The following is a 16,817-nucleotide window of genomic DNA, read 5'->3' as shown; positions in this document are numbered from 1 at the left end:
TTAAACAGGCCAATTAATTATGAAGAGATTGAAACAGTGATAAACAACCTTCCAAATAACAAAACTCCAGGCCTGGATGGTTTTCCTGGGGAATTCTACCAAACATTCAAAGAAGAAATAATACCTATTCTCCTAAAGCTATTTCAAAAAATAGAAACAGAAGGAAAGCTACCAAACTCATTCTATGAGGCTAATATTACCTTGATCCCCAAACCAGGCAAAGACCCCCTCAAAAAGGAGAATTACAGACCGATTTCCCTAATGAATGTGGACGCCAAAATCCTCAACAAGATCCTGGCTAATAGAATCCAACAGTACATTAAAAGGATCATCCATAATGACCACGTGGGTTTCATCCCTGGGTTGCAAGGGTGGTTAAACATTAGCAAATCAATCAGTGTCATAGATTTTATCCAGAAGGAAAAATTCAGAATTCATATGATTNACCATATGATCCTCTCAACAGATGCAGAAAAAGCATTTGACAAAATACAGCATCCTTTCCTGATTAAAACACTTCAGAGTGTATTGATAGAGGGTACATTCCTCAAGCTCATAAAAGCCATCTATGAAAAGCCTACAGCAAATATCACTCTCATTGGGGAAAAGCTGGAATCCTTTCCCTTAAGATCAGGAACACGACGAGAATGCCCACTCTCACCACTATTATTCAACATAGTACTACACGTCCTTGCAACAGCAATCAGACAACAAAAAGGGATAAAAGGTATCCAAATTGGGAAAGAAGTAGTCAAACTGTCACTCTTCGCAGATGACATGATACTCTATATGGAAAACCCAAAAGAATCCATGCCCATACTATGAGAAGTTGTAGATCAATTCAGTAATGTGGCAGGATACAAAATCAATGCTCAGAAAATNTCAATGCCCAGAAATCAGTTGCATTTCTATACACGAATAACGAGACTGAAGAAAGAGAAATTAGGGAATCCATCCCATTTACAATAGCACCAAAAACCATACATTGCCTTGGAATTAACTTAACCGGAGACTTAAAGGATCTATATTCTAGAAAGTATAATTCACTTTTGAAAGATATTGAGGAAGACATAAAAAGATGGAAAAATATTCCATGCTCATGGATTGGAAGAATTAACATAGTTAAAATGTCCATGCTACCCAGAGCAATCTACACTTTCAATGCTATCCCGATCAAAATACCGAGGACATTTTTCAAAGAACTGGAACAAATAGTCCTTAAATTTGTATGGAACCAGAAAAGGCCCCAAATCTCCAAGGAACTGTTGAAAAGGAAAAACAAAGCTGGGGGCATCACAATGCCAGTTTTTGAGCTGTACTACAAAGCTGTGATCACAAAGACAGCATGGTACTGGCACAAAAACAGACACATATGCCAATGGAACAGAATAAAGAACCCAGAAATGGACCCTCGGCTCTTTGGTCAACTAATCTTTGATAAAGCAGGAAAAAACATCCAGTGTAAAAAAAGAGAGTCTCTTCAATAAATGGCGCTGGGAAAATTGGACAGCTACATGCAAAAGAATGAAACTTGACCACTCTCTAACACCATGCACAAAGATAAACTCCAAATGAATGAAAGACTTGATGTGAGACAGGAATCCATCAAAATCCTAGAGGAGAACATAGGCAGAAACCTCTACGACATCGGCCAAAACAACCTTTTTCATGACACATCTCCAAAGGCAAGAGAAACAAAAGATAGAATGAACTTGTGGGACTTCAGCAAGATAAAAGGCTTCTGCACAGCCAAGAAAATAGTCAAAAAAACTAAGAGGCAGCCCACAGAATGGGAGAATATATTTGCAAATAATGCTACAGATAAAAGACTGGTATCCAAGATCTACAAAGAACTTTTCAAACTCAATATGCGAGAAACAAATAAACAAATTATAAAATGGGCAGAAGATCTGAGCAGACACTTTTCCAATGAAGACATACAAATGGCTAACAGACACATGGAAAAATGTTCAAAATCATTAGCCATCAGGGAATTTCAAATCAAAACCACACTATGATACAACCTTACGCCAGTTAGAATGGCAAAAATTGACAAGGCAAGAAACAACAATTGCTGGAGAGGAAGTGGAGAAGGGGATCCCTCCTACATTGTCGGTGGGAATGTAAGTTGGTACAGCCCCTCTGGAAAACAATGTGGAGGTCTCTTAGGTTAAAAATTGAGCTTCCCTATGACCCAGCCATTGCAATACTGGGTAGTTACCCCAAAGATACAGACATAGTGAAGAGAAGGGCCATATGCACCCCAAAGTTCATAGCAGCATTGTCCACAATAGCTAAAACATGGAAGGAACTGAGATGCCCTTCACAGATGCCTGGATTAAGAAGCTGTAGTCCATATATACAATGGAATATTATTCAGCTATCAGAAAGAACGAGTTCTTAACATTTGCTGCAACATGGACAGCACTGGAGGAGATAATGCTAAGTGAAATAAGTCAAGCTGAAATAAGTCAAGCAGAGAAAGACAATTATCATATGATTTCCCTCATCTTTGAACATAAGAACTAGGAAGATTGGTAGGGGAAGAAAGGGATAAAGAAAGGGTGGTAATCAGAAGGGGGAATGAAGCTGAGAGACTATGTACTCTGAGAAACAAACTGAGGGCTTCAGAGGGGAGGGGGGAGGGGGAATTGGATAGACTGGTGATGGGTAGTGACGTGGGCACGTATTGCATGGTGCACTGGCTTTTATACACAACTAAATAATCATGGAACTTTACATCAAAAACCAGGTATGTACTGTATGGTGAATAACATAATATAATAAAAATATTAAAAAATAAAAATAAGAATAAAAGGCTCAGACATCAAGAAAAAATAAGTAAATAAATGAATAAATAAATAAATTCAAAGCCAACTATGAATTTAAAAAATTCAGTGTTGTTAACATATACTGTGTTATTAGTTTCAGGGGTAAAATTAAGTGATTCATCAGTTGCATATAACACCCAGTGCTCATTACATCAAGTTTCCTCCTTTATGACCATCCCCCAGTCACCTTATCCCCCACCCCTCCCCTCCAGCAACCCCCAGTTGATTCCCTGGAGTTCAGTGTCTCATATGACTAGCTTTTTTCTGTATTTTCATCTTACTTATTTATCCTTCCCTTCCTCTATGGTCATCTGTTTTGTTTCTTAAATTCCAAATATGAGTGGTTTTTTATGTCAGCATATTTTGTTCATAGGCAGATTATATTTGATTCTCGAAACAACCTTGGAAGATATTATTTTCTCCATATTAGATTGAATAAACAAAGAATAAATCTCCAGTTTGATAGCTCTCCTGAATTCACTGCATTGGTGTAATGGTTTTCATGTTCTCATCACCTCATGTCCAGTTCATTGCCTCCCTCCCTCCCTAGTTTGTTGTAAATGCAACTTAAAAGCATTATAGGGATGAAGAGTTGGAAGCTATGCAAACTATTCCTCATTCTATTTATACAGGAATGTATATTTCCTTCCTCACTGAACTTGGGTTTTCATCTTGGAATATGATTCTATAAACATATACATCAAGACCTTTTAATATCGCTATATAATATTTATATATATATTATATATAATGCACATATAGGTATATATTTTTATTTTATTTTATATTATTTTATTATATTTTTTTGCATTTTGTCTTAGTTGATTCTTTCTTGTTCCTATTTGATTCTTTTTTCTCTAGGTCATGTAGTATTCTTGATTTGATGAAAAAAGAAATTATTCCAAGGTGACAGAATCTGTTCTTCTGGGCCTATCATCTTCCTGGGATTACAACTGTTTCTTTCCTTAGTATTTTCTTTATTTTACATGACTGTTGTTCTGGGAACTTCTTGATAATGGTAACAGTGCGAGGTGATGCCCATCTGCTCCAATCTCCTATGTACTATTTTTTGGGGGGCCATCTGTCCCTTCATTGACCTATGCCTGAGCTGTGTTACCGTGCCCAAGATGTTAGGAGATTTTTTGCAGCAAGGCAAGATCATCTCTTTTTCAGGGTGCTTGGCCCAGATCTACTTCTTGCACTTTCTGGGAGCCAGTGAGATGTTTCTGCTGACAGTCATGGCCTATGATAGGTATGTTGCCATATGTAGTCCTTTGCAGTACCTGACAGTCATGAACCACCAGCTGTGCTTTCAGTTGGTTTTGGCCTGTTGGTGTGGGGGCTTCATCCACTCTATCACATAGGTCACACTGGTGATCCAGCTGCCCTTCCATGTCCCCAATGAACTGGACAACTTCTACTGTGATGTCCCACAGGTCATCAAGCTAGCGTGCATGGTCATCTCTTTTTCAGGGTGCTTGGCCCAGATCTACTTCTTGCACTTTCTGGGAGCCAGTGAGATGTTTCTGCTGACAGCTTATGCCATCATCCTGATCACCCTGAGAACTCGCTTCCGCCAGGGCCAGAGCAAGGCACTCTCCACCTGTGCCTCCCACCTAACTGTGGTCAGCCTGATCTTTGTGCCATGTGTATTCATCTATCTGAGGCCTTTCTGCTGCTTCTCCATGAATAAGGTGTTCTCCGTCTTTTACACAGTGGTCACACCCATGTTGAACCCTCTCATCTACACACTCAGAAATGCTGAAATGAAGACAGCCATGAAGAAGCTGAGAAAAAAGCATGTGGCAACCTTCTGCCATATTAAAGGATGAACAGGAAGACGTGAATTAGAAAGCATAACTTTCTTGGGACAAGCTTAAATCATCTTGTACATAGGTATATACATGAAACCAGTTTGATGACTTTGGCATAAAAGCCGGCATCAAAATTATGATGCATTGCTGTTGATTGCTATCGAAGCATAGTGGCTTTGCTGGGTGTTCAATATTAAGCAGGGAAGTCAGGAGTGTTTATTGGGCCAGAAACTGAGTAGTAGGTTCAAGAGGACATCTTGAAAGATCAACTCTTCTATCCTTTGTCCATAATTAGTCTCCATTTATTTACTTCATTTCACTTTTAAATTCTCTTCAAATGAAAGAAGGTAACCTGTCTCCTTTTTCGTCCTGCTGCTCTGGGTGTAATGACTCCTAGGTCAGGAGGTTCCTTCTGATGTCCATCAAAGTCCATTCTGAAGCAATGTGAATCCCTTTTGTCCCATCTCTAAGAAAGCCTGAAAACAAAACTAAGCACCCTACATATTAATGTTCACCTAGGTACTGTGTTATATATTGTGCCAAATTTTAGAAATGCACTTGAATTCAATTCATGTAAGCAAACAGTGCTCTTAGTGAAGTTTACATGTGAAGGCAAGAAAGCCTGGGATAGAACTCCCAGTGTCCTGCACTGGAGGCTTCTCTAGAAGAGGCATCCCACTCCCATTGATTTTCTCTAATTGGAGTTACAAGGGGGCTATAAGGTGGTTCTTCTACTGGTCATAATATGCAAGAGCTCTGACCTGTAATGGAAAAAAGAAAAAAAAATGATCTGTGGTTTAAAGTAGTTATTATTTCCAAGTCTCAAAGATACTTTGAGAAGTGGATAATCTTATTCAACTTCACTTTTACAAATGAACTCAGATTTCTTTTCTTTTTTTCTTTTTTTTTTTTTAAGATTTATTTATTTATTTTAGAGAGCCAAGGGAGAGGGCAAGTGGCGGGAGGTGCAGAGGGAGAACAAGAGAGAGAATCTCAAGCAGACTCCCTTCCTAGGGTGGAGCCAATGCAGGGTTCAACCCCAGGACCCTGAGATCATGACCCGATCCCAAATCAAGAGTCTGATGGTCAACCAACTGAGTCACCCATGTGCCCTGAACTCAGATTTCTTAAATGAGTTTCACAAGTTCACTCAGAAAAAATATGATCAAGCAAGAAAGCTAGGAATTTTAGATAAGATTAAGCTAATATTTTTCTTTTCAGAAAATCTTTACCCCAATTAGTTGGATTAATTGCATAATTTCTACTTTATCTACTGAGGATCTCCAGAGCTAGGAGATCACTAAAAACATGCCCAGAAACACTTATATTTAAGGTTATCAATTTCTGACATGAAGATCTTCGCAACTTCTTGTGTCTATGGAAAGGTATTAATTATGTTCACTAAATAAAAACACAACAGTGGGCTTTTAGCAATATTTTTTATTTGCTAACTTATTTCCAAATCAGTTGCAGTGGAGAGGCTTTTTAAATTACTTAGCTGAAAAATATAACTCAGGAAAAAATATCTGGAACTACACCAAATATTAAGATTTACTAGATAAATTGCAATACCTGTGGTCAGGTAAGAGCTTGGATACTTTCTTACTAAGATGAGTGAGAGGGGAGTAGCACCCTTGTGAGGATGACACTTTCCTTACCATCCCTGGAATGGATCACATTCTCCTTTTTAACTGCATAACATTTCCAAAGAGGTCCTTTGCCTATAGTGAATATCCAGAAGAGCAGACAGGAGGACACTGTCAACAAAAGAGTAGTGTGTGAGTTAACAAGATTTATGTGGTACTGTATGGTCAGCCAGGCACATTGCAGGGACATGAAGCTCCAAGTTTTCATTTTGTATCTGCTGGCCCCAATACCCATTTTTCTTCTATTTTTTTAATTCATTTTTATTTATTTTTTTAATTATTTATTTAATTTCAATGTATGTTAACATATACTATATTATTAGTTTAAGGGGTAGAACTCAGTGATTCATTAGTTGTGTATAACACTCAGTGCTCATTACATCAACTGACCTCCATAATGCCCATCACCCAATTAATTACCCCTATACTTCTCCTCCCTTCAGCAACCCGATTTGTTTCCTAGAGTTTGGCACCTCTTATGGTTTGCCTCCCTCTCTATTTTCATCTTATTTTATTTTTCCTTCTCTTCCCCTATGTTCATCTCTTTTGTTTCTTAAATTCTACGTATGAGTGAAATCATATGGTATCTTTTTCTGAATGACTTATTTCACTTACTATAATACCCTCTACTTCTCTCCAAATTTTCAAATGCCAAGTTTCCTTTTTTTTTTTTAATGGCTGAGTATTTTTCCATTGTATTTATATACCACATATTCTTTAACTATTCATCTGTCAGTTAAAATCTGGGCTCTTTCCATATTTTGGCTGTTGTGGACATTGCTGCTATAAACATTGGGGTGCAGGTCTCCCTTCAGAACACTACATTTGTATCTTTGGGGTAAATACCTAGTAGTGCAATTGCTGATTCATAGCATAGTTCTATTTTCAAATTTTTGAGGAAACTCCATACTATTTTCCAGAGTGGCTATACCAGCTGGCATTCCCATAAACCATGTAAGAGTGTTCCTGTTTCTCTGCATCCTCACCAACATCTGTCATTTCCTGACTGTTAATTTTAGTCGTTCTGACTCCTGTGAGGTGGTATATCATTGTGGTTTTGATTTGTATTTCCCTGATGCTAAGGGATTCTGAACATTTTTTCATGTGTCTGTTGGCCATTTGTAGGAATGTCTTCTTTGGAGGAATGTCTGTTTATGTTGTCTGCCCATTTCTTGACTGGATTATTTGTTTTTTGGGTGTTGAGTGTGGTAAGTTCTTTATAGATTTTTGATAATAGCGCTTTATCTGAAAAGACATTTGCAAATATCTTCTCCCATTGTGTAGGTTGCCTTTTGCTTTTTTGACTCTTCCCATTGCTGTGCAAAAATGTTTTTATCTTGAAGAAGTCCCAACAGTTCATTTTCCCTTTAGGTTCCCTGCCTTTAAAGACATGTCTAGCAAGAAGTTGCCTCAGTCGAGATCAAAAGCATTGCTGCCTGTGTTCTCCTTTAGGATTTTGATGGATTCCTATTTGACACTTAGGTCTTTCATCCATTTTGAGTTTATTTTTGTGTATGGTGTAAGAAAGTGGTCTACTTTCATTCTTTTGCATGTGACTGTCCAGTTTTCCCAACAGTATTTGTTGAAGAGACTGTCTTTTTTCCATTGGATATTCTTTCCTGCTTTGTCAAAGATTTGTTGACCATAGAATTGAGGGTCCATTTCTGGGATCTCTACTCTGTTCCATTGATCTACGTGTTGGTTTTTGTGCCAATACCATGCTGTCTTGATGATTAATGCTTTGTCATATAGCTTGACAGCAGGAATTGTGATTCCACCCGCTTTGGTTTTCTTTTTCAATGTTCCTTTAGCTATTTGGGGTCTCTTCTGGTTTCATACAAATTTTAGGATTATTTGTTCCAGCTCTGTGAAAAATGTCTATGGTATTTTGATATGGATCACTTTGAATTTATAGATTGCTTTCAGTAGCAGGGTGTCTGGGTGGTTTAGTCTGTTAAACATCTGCCTACAGCTCAGGTCATGATCCCAGGGTCCAAGGTTGAGCCCCACATCAGACTTCCTGCTCAGTGGGGCATCTGCTTCTCCCACTCCCTCTGTCCCTCCCACCCTGCTCATGCTCACTGTCTCTCTCTTTCACTCTCACACTCTCTCAAATAAATGAATAAAATATTTTTTTAAAAAAAGATTGCTTTCAGTAGCATAGACATTTTAACAATTTTGTTCTTCCAGTGCATGGGCATGGAATGTTTTTCCAGTTCTTTCATAAGTGTTTCTTTCATAGGTGTTCAGTAGTTCAGAGTACAGACCTTTTCTTCTTTGCCTAGGTTTATTCCTGGGTGTCTTATGGTCCTTGTTGCAATTGTAAAGGGGATTGATCCTTTGATTTCTCTGTCTTTTGTCTCATTGTTAGTGTATAGAAATGCTACTGACTTCTGAGCATTGATATTATATCCTGTCACATTGCTGAATTTCTGTATCAGTTCTAGCAAATTTGTGGAGTCTTTTGGGTTTTCTACATAGAGTATCATGTCATCTGTGAAAGTTGAACCATGTCTTTGCAATTTGGATGTCTTTTATTTCTTTTTGTTGTCTGATTGCTGAGACTAGGACTTCTAGCACTATGTTGAACAACGTTGGTGAGAGTGGACATCACTGTCATGTTCCTGACCTTAGGGTAATAGCTCAGTTTTTCACCATTGAAGGATGATATTTGCTGTGGGTTTTTTATATATGGCTTTTATGATATTGAGGTATGTTCCCTTTATCCTTCCATGGAGGAGGGTTTTTATCAAGAAAGGATGCTATATTTTGTCAAATGATTCTTCTTTTTTTTTAAGATTTTTCATTTATTTATTTGACAGAGATAGAGACAGCCAGTAAGAGGGGAAACACAAGCAGGGGGAGTGGGAGAGGAAGAAGCAGGCCCCCAGTGGAGAAGCCTGATGTGGGGCTTGATCTCAGAATGCTGGGATCATGCCCTGTGCCCAAGGCAGATGCTTAATGACTGCACCACCCAGGCGCCCCTCAAATGATTCTTCTGCATCTATTGAGAACATCCTATGGTTTTTGTCCTTTCTTTTATTAATGTGGTGTATCACATTGATTGATTTGCAGATGTCGAACCCTCCTTACAGCCCAGAAATAAATCCCACTTGTTCATGGTGAAAAAGCCTTTTAATGCACTGTTGGATCTTTTTGATAGTATCTTGGTGAGCATTTTGGCATCCGTGTTCATCAGGGATATTGGCCTGTAATTCTCCTTTTTAGTGGGGTCTTTGTCTAACTTTGAGATGAAAGTAATGCTGGCCTCATTGAATGAGTTTGGAAGTTTTCCTTCCATTTCTATTTTTGGAACAATTTCAGAAGAATAGGTATTAATTCAACTTTAAATGTTCAGTAGAATTCTCCTGGGAAGCCATCTGGCCCTGGACTGTTGTTTATTGGGAGAGTTTTGATTACTTATTCAATTTCCTTGCTGGTTATGGGTCTGTTCAGGTTTTCTGTTTCTTCCTGTTTCAGTTCTGTGCATGTCTATATTTCTAGGAATGCATCCATTTCTTCCAGATGTCTAATTTGTTGGCATATAATTGCTCATAATATTCTCTTATAATTGTTTGTATTTCTTTGGTGTTGGCACAGCGTCCCTTTTTCTAGTGGTCCTCTTTCACAGCAGTATTTAGAGTCTTGGATTTCATTTGAATTGTCCTGTTGATATCTGGGATTGGTAGCAATATATTCAGAAAAGCAAGAATTGCATATATTCCCTTTGGCATTTTTAATCATTCCAGTTCTTGCTTAATCAATTATCTATATTAAAATTCTCTTTATTAATAAACTGTTAGCATTTCTGTTTGTCAGACTGTACATGATTGCTGTCATCTCCAGAGTTCCCTTCTCAAATGCCTTGAGACCACTTCCAGGGCCTGCCTGACCCTCTCCTTTGGTTCTATCCTCCTGAGGGCAGCCCTTACACTGATACGGGAACTCTTAGTCTGAGGGCAGCATGTGTAAACTGAGGGGACAGAGCCTAGAAACCTGGGTGGCAGAGTCCATATTCATACATGAGAGACCACTTGTATTGGGCTTTAGAACCAAGAGAAGAGGTGGGCTGGAGACTGAGGGCCAAAGTTTGCTCTTTTCGCACTGCCATGTCTGCTGTAGAAATAGAAGGAGTCTGAGGATTTTATTTTATTTATTAAGTTTTAATTTAAATTCTAGTTCTTCAGCATACAGTGCAATACTGTTTTCAGGAGTAGAATTCAGTGATTCATCAATTATATCCTACACCTAGTCAAGGAGCCTAAAATTTAAAATTTGAAACTGGTCTTGTAGTAATTATGAGAGCATGAGAACATTGTTTTCTGAGTATGAATATTTAAATTTATTCAAATTTTGTTATATTGATTTATATTGATTTAGACATATGTTACATGGGCTCCATTTGTATTCTTGCTCTGGGTCCCAGATATTTGGGATAGGTCTGCCCCTTCTTTCCAGCTCATGTGTCCTTTAGGGGGTATTGAAATAACTGAAAGGAGGCAAAAAGAAGTCTGGTTCATGAAATCATGGGAGGATAATTGACTTCATATTTCTAGAACACATGGAAAGTAACACATCACAGAACACATTTATCACCTAGGTCCAAAGTACACATTGTGAATGGGCCAATGTGGTAAGAAAATCCAACTTCCCGTTGCCAAATTTCTCCCTTTAGTAGCCCTAGAAATGAGCAATTATTATTGGAGAGATATCAGCCTGCCACTAAACATTTGTTTTTAATTTATAGAAAACATTTCCTGGGAGATATTCTTCTAATAAATAACTCCTAGTGATTTTTTGATCTTTTAATATTCATTCACCCATTAATTATTTGTTATCCATTCATTAATTTAACAACTATTTACTGAGTACCTGTTACATGGCAGGAAATGTGGTAGACATCTTGCCTTTGGGTGTTCCCCCAAGCATCAACAGATCACCTACATATCTAATTATAAAGTCTTCAAATAAACACCAGAGGAAGGTGAAGAGAATTCTAAGACAATATGTGAGCCCAAATAATTGGGAAGAGTAGAGCAGAGAGGAGAGAATAGGGCAAAAATATGGACTGTGGAGTCAGACAGCTTCATCATGCCCAGCTCACCACTCACCAGGGTGCAAGGGGCTTAACCTCTTGATGCTCCTTTGAATATACAGTGAGGACAATGATAGCATACACCTCCTAGGGTTCTCAAGAATACTACACAGAATAATATTGTAAAGCTCTAATAAGCATTTCTACATAAGGTCAGAACTCAGTAAGTATTGACTGTTTATGTTATCATTATTATTAAATGTTATGTTAAAAGGGGAATAAAGGTTGCTAGAAGGCTATACAATTGTTTGATCCAAGAGAAACACAGGACAGAAAGATGAATTAGAGCTTTGACTCCAGACCCCTCCCATATGACAGTAAAATCCTTAGGAACTCCATTCTTCTTATTGAAACCAACCTTGACACAAGAACTTCATGTTAGGTGATGTATACTTCAAAACACATTTAAGTGTTTTTAAAATGTTCTGGTTAACATCATACTTTTGAGTCCATCATTTTAATTTAAATAATTTAAAAATATTTAGAACTGTTTTAAATTTAGATAAAAGTTGCAAAGATAATACAGAGTCCCAGTGTAGCTCATGCCATTTGCCCTGTCATTAACATCTTTCAGGACTAGTGAGCCAATGCTGATACATTATGATTAGCTATCTTCACATTTTATTTAGATTTATTTTATTAGATTTCAACAGTTTTTCCTTAATGAAGAGGCTTATCCAAGTTTTCTATTTTTTATTGATTGATTTGCTAATTATTGATTTATTGTTCTTATGCTCTTTATTTTCCCAAGAAGCTTTTTGTATTTATACCATAAACAAGGCAACTGGGGAGATTTTCTACTTAGAGAAAATGGTGAAATCTATAATGGAAACACTCACAGTGCAATCTGCTTCCTCTCAAGTGAATAACTCTTTCCTGTCCCTATCAGTCTCTTCCACTTTTTTCTTCAGGTAATGGTTTCTCACCTGCAAGTTCCATCTTGTCTCAGAGTCTGATACAGATATTATCATGGTAATCTATAGGGATAAGTGTGTGGGGATGGGAGAAAAAAATCTAGAGGAATAACAGGTAATCTCCACATGATTCACTGTGCTATAGTATCACTCTAAACCTTAGGTCCAGTTCTAAAGACTAAGCTTACTCTGAGACCAAGTCTTGCTCCCGGTGCCCACTAATGGCACCAGTCCTATCCCATTGTATGTGCCTTTGAACTCTTTGCAGTTTCTTCATATCTCTAGATCTCTGAAGATGTTGCTTCCTTTGCTAGAATTATTGACCCACCTCTTGCCTTTAGTACTCAGATTAAGAGTCTTATCTTCTTGGAAGTTGTCTCTGATCTTATCCTTGTACAGTTTTATTAATTGGTCCTCATATGAATTCTTGTAGCACGGTGTGCTTATCTTTAATGAGCACAATGGTCAGCATATCTACTGCAATTTTCTTCTCACTAATTGGGCTGCCCTATTATTCAGTGGTCTTTGTATCTGGAGGATCTGGCGCAGTTCCCAGCCAAGAATAAATGCTTGATAAAGCTCTCTTTTTTTATTTCCAAATTGTAACTGACATATAATGTGTGAGTTTAAGTTATAAAACATGTTAATTTGATATATATTGCAACATGAAACAACCATAACTTTGGCTAACACTTCTATCTTATCATGAAATTATCATTTCTTTTTAATAGTGAAAATATTTAAGATCTAGTCTCTTAGCAGTTTTGAGGTAACTATTGACTATAATCATCATTAGATCCTTAGAATCTATTCATCTTCTAGCTGCAAGTTGGTACTCCTTCACGACATCTCCCAATTCCCCCACCCCCTTCCTCGGTAACCACCATTCTACTGTCTGTTTCCAGTAGTTTGGCTTTTTTAGATTCCACATATAAATGAAATCATCTATTTGTCTTTCTCTGTCTGATGAGATGTGTTTTTGAAGAAAGTAAAGAAGGAAATGAAGAAAAAGAGGAACTCAGGGAAGAGGAAAGGGAGGGAGGAAGGAAGGAAAGAACCAAAAGATGAGGAAGACAGAGAGGGAAAGAGAGAAGCAGTGACAGATTTTCATCTCAAAAAGAATTTGGGGGAATTCAGTACTTCCACAGTTGGCCATTCCTTATCTAAACAGCCCTTTATTTATAACTTAGAGAGTCATAGAACAATAAACTGTTTTCAACAACAACAAAAGGCACTTCTGTGCTGCAATGTGATAATGTGATAATCCTTTCTGCCTAACTGAGATGAATGCTGTTTGAGTTACTGTATTTCTCGTTGTTGAGGTTGTGCCACTCAAACACACAGAACTTTAGGCATGACCTGAAAGTTCATGCTGTAATTCAGTAACAAATTTTACACTAGATTGCAGGGGTGTAATGCTCAATTCTTGTGAAGCCCCCTTGACCTCAATCCCTTGGAGACTCATTCAGGTCAATATAGGGCTGAGGCTTTAACTTTACTGTGCCACCAATTAGCACATTTTGCTTGTGTACTTGAGCTTCAGCAAATTTTAAAAAGAAATTTTAAATTAGAACAGTTTAATAGTTTTAGAAACTACTGTTCTTGGGCTAGTGGTGCAAAATAATGATACAAAGCATCAACTACCTTCCCTCGTACTAAATTTGAGTAAATTGTGCAAAGCTGTAAAAATGGCCTGCATATTTTTTACCAAGTAGCCTTCAATATAGTTTTACAAGGGGTCCCTTAGTGGGTATTATACTTGCACTTTCTCTGACAATACTCTCCAGATGCTACCCAATCACCTGGCTAGCCATTCCCTCAGGGCTGTGATGATGCATAGAGATTGATGGCAATCTCTCTCTTGACATCCAGGAATATAGAAATAAAGTCTTACAGACCAAGATCAGAAGCCAAGGCATGGCTATAAGCTCATAAAATCTTCTGAGAGGAGGGAGGGAGGGAGGGAGAGAGAGAGAGAGAGAGAATAAATAATGTAGGACCTCTTCTCAGGCTGTAGGTATAATCCTTTTGTGAAATGGGACAAACTCATAAGAGAAACATCACTATATAGGTTTCAGTCTTTCAGCATGAATATCTAGATACAGATCCCATTTCCATCTCAGAAAGGTTTATTGATCCAAGAAGATCTCAGATTGTCCAAATCCATGTCATGGGACCAGACTCAAGAAGATGGCCAGAGTAAGTTTCTCATCTGTAATGACAAGATTACAACCATGCAGAGAGGCAAGAGTAATTTTAATATATTCGAATCATATTAAGGGATAAAAAGGAATCTTTAAATTCTTCATGCAATTGCAACATCTGTTCTAATATTCTATTAAGGAATTTAGGAAATAGTTTACTGTAGCTTATTTTTTTATTTAAATTCAATTAGCCAACATATAGTACATCATTAGTTTTTTTATATAATGTTCAGTGATTCATTCATTGCATATAACACACAGTCCACTGTAGTTTAAAGTGTATATCAATATTTTTTCAATTGAAATTTAGTTCTAGCTTTATACTAACAGTGCAGCTTAAATAATTGTTTCCTCCCTGCACTGCACTGCTTTCACCAATGGTTAGATGAATTGAATAAAGTCAAGAGATCACTGAAGTTTTGTTTTGTTTTGTTTTCATCTCTATAAGTATAGGAGTTTAAATAAGTTATGGTCCAGTCTAAGAGGATTTGAGAAGGTCTTTTAATGGTATAACTCTAAAATGAAAGGCTTTTTTTCAGGTAGTGGATTTTTTTTAAATCTTTTTATGTTCACAGCACAATAACAGACACAGTGTATGTGCTTCATAAATATCAGTTGAAAGGATAAATAAATATTGGTGCTGTGTGGAATGTAGACAATATAGATGGTACCTTAAATAGTCTATGTTGTGCTACATTTACACATGGGCAGATTTTTTTCAAGACTTAATTATTCAGCTTCCTTATCTCTTAGTTCCACAAATACTTAGTAAGTTACTGCCTCAGTTGTGGATAATTAGAACAGGATCATTTGGGCCTTTAAATGTTTTTATAGGTAAAATTTCAAAGGATTGACTGGTAATAAAATGATGTCAAGTGACCAGAGACCTGAAAACATGTACATGTGACATGATGTCTCTATGAGGGATATTAGCGTCGAAGACAGTATTGCACAAAGAGCTTACTGTGGGATGGAACTTGCTGTTAGGAAAAAGATCCAGAGTATTTGATTTCTTTTCCTTGCACATAGCTCACAGAAGAAACTAAAGACTAAATCTCTTTCCCAGAGGATTTTGGGGAGTTGCAGTCTTGCTATTTGTTTCATTTGAAATAATTTAGGTGGACTTATGAACTGAAATAAGGGAGCAACCTTATTTCTTTAACACCATTATAACTAGTATATATTCTTTGGTATTATCTGAGAGACTAACTCTGACCTAAGAACCTGGACAGACCACTGGAAATGATCCATCCCATATAGGCCCTCGTCCACAGTGTTCAGACGTTTGATACTGATGCTTCTGAAATTCTTTCACTGAAATGGTTATGACTTAGATTTACTGTTAACTTGTTGCTTTTATATCCATTCATTAATCTGATCCTTACATGGGTGGCATTGTTCTTTCCCAGGGGAGGGCTTTGAAGTTAATAGAAGTGAGGAAAATTGTGTTAAGATCACAAAGCCAGTAAGAGGCAGTGCTGTTGAGTCAGGCCCTATTGGTCTATCTTTAAATCCTATGCTCTTTCTCCCAGTGAAGATAGTAGAAAGATCTTGGGTCTTAGACTTGGATTAATGTTATCAGCCCCAAGGGGACCCCAGATCATGTTGAGATAGCCACTATCCAGGAAGAATATAGCAGCTGCCCAAAAATCATTGGATCATCTTTCTTGAACTCTGAAACAAAGTCATTCAAGAATGTGGACTACATTCTGGTACTACTCTAGTCGAAGAATTTATTTGAGAAGGTGGGTGTCAGAAGTAGATACATTTTTCTAAACATGGAATTCATGGAAATACATATAAATGGGAATTAGGACATGCACACAGAAAGGAGTTAGTGTCCTAAGATGACTCTGCTCTAGGCTTTCTCCCTTCTTACATTCAGCATGGTCTCTAGTCACTAAGATGAGTGATGATAATTACATATTCACTTACAGGGTGACATGTACATAAGTGCTTCAAAGGTGATCCTTACAGCACTCCTATGGTGTGTACTATTCTTTTTTTTTTTAATAGATTTTTAAAAATTTATTTATTTGACAGAGAGAGAGATTGACTACAAGCAGAGGGAATGGCAGGGAGATGGAGAAGCAGGCTCCCCACAGAGCAGGGAGCACCATGCGGGACTCAGTACCATGACGCTGGGATCATGACCTAAGCAGAAGGCAGATGGCCAACAACCTGAGTAACCCAGGCACCCCATGGTGTGTACTATTCTTACACACATTTAACACTTGAGAAGAATAGGTCTAAGTTTAACAGAAAATCCAATGTGAGCCAATAATGTGGTAAGAAAATTAAATGGTGAGAAAA

General features: G+C 37.6%; 1 protein-coding gene and 1 pseudogene across 1 annotated transcript in view; both read left to right on the top strand.

The window, feature by feature from the left end:
• Positions 1 to 4,663, top strand: part of LOC117797276 — a 5,793-nt pseudogene extending 1,130 nt beyond the window's left edge.
• Positions 4,664 to 14,465: 9,802 nt separating this feature from the next.
• The window catches only part of LOC100465966 (olfactory receptor 4S2), a 5,201-nt gene continuing 2,849 nt past the window's right edge, over positions 14,466 to 16,817 (top strand). Inside the window, exon 1 of the mRNA XM_002931288.2 lies at positions 14,466 to 14,499. Coding sequence (XP_002931334.2) covers positions 14,466 to 14,499 — 34 coding nt within the window. The remainder of the gene's footprint in view (positions 14,500 to 16,817) is intronic.

This window comes from Ailuropoda melanoleuca, chromosome 20 (genome assembly GCF_002007445.2).
Source record: "Ailuropoda melanoleuca isolate Jingjing chromosome 20, ASM200744v2, whole genome shotgun sequence".
In the NCBI taxonomy this organism is placed as follows: domain Eukaryota; kingdom Metazoa; phylum Chordata; class Mammalia; order Carnivora; family Ursidae; genus Ailuropoda; species Ailuropoda melanoleuca.
The sequence above is the reverse complement of the archived record's forward strand: the minus strand, read 5'-3'. Positions and strand labels throughout refer to the sequence as shown.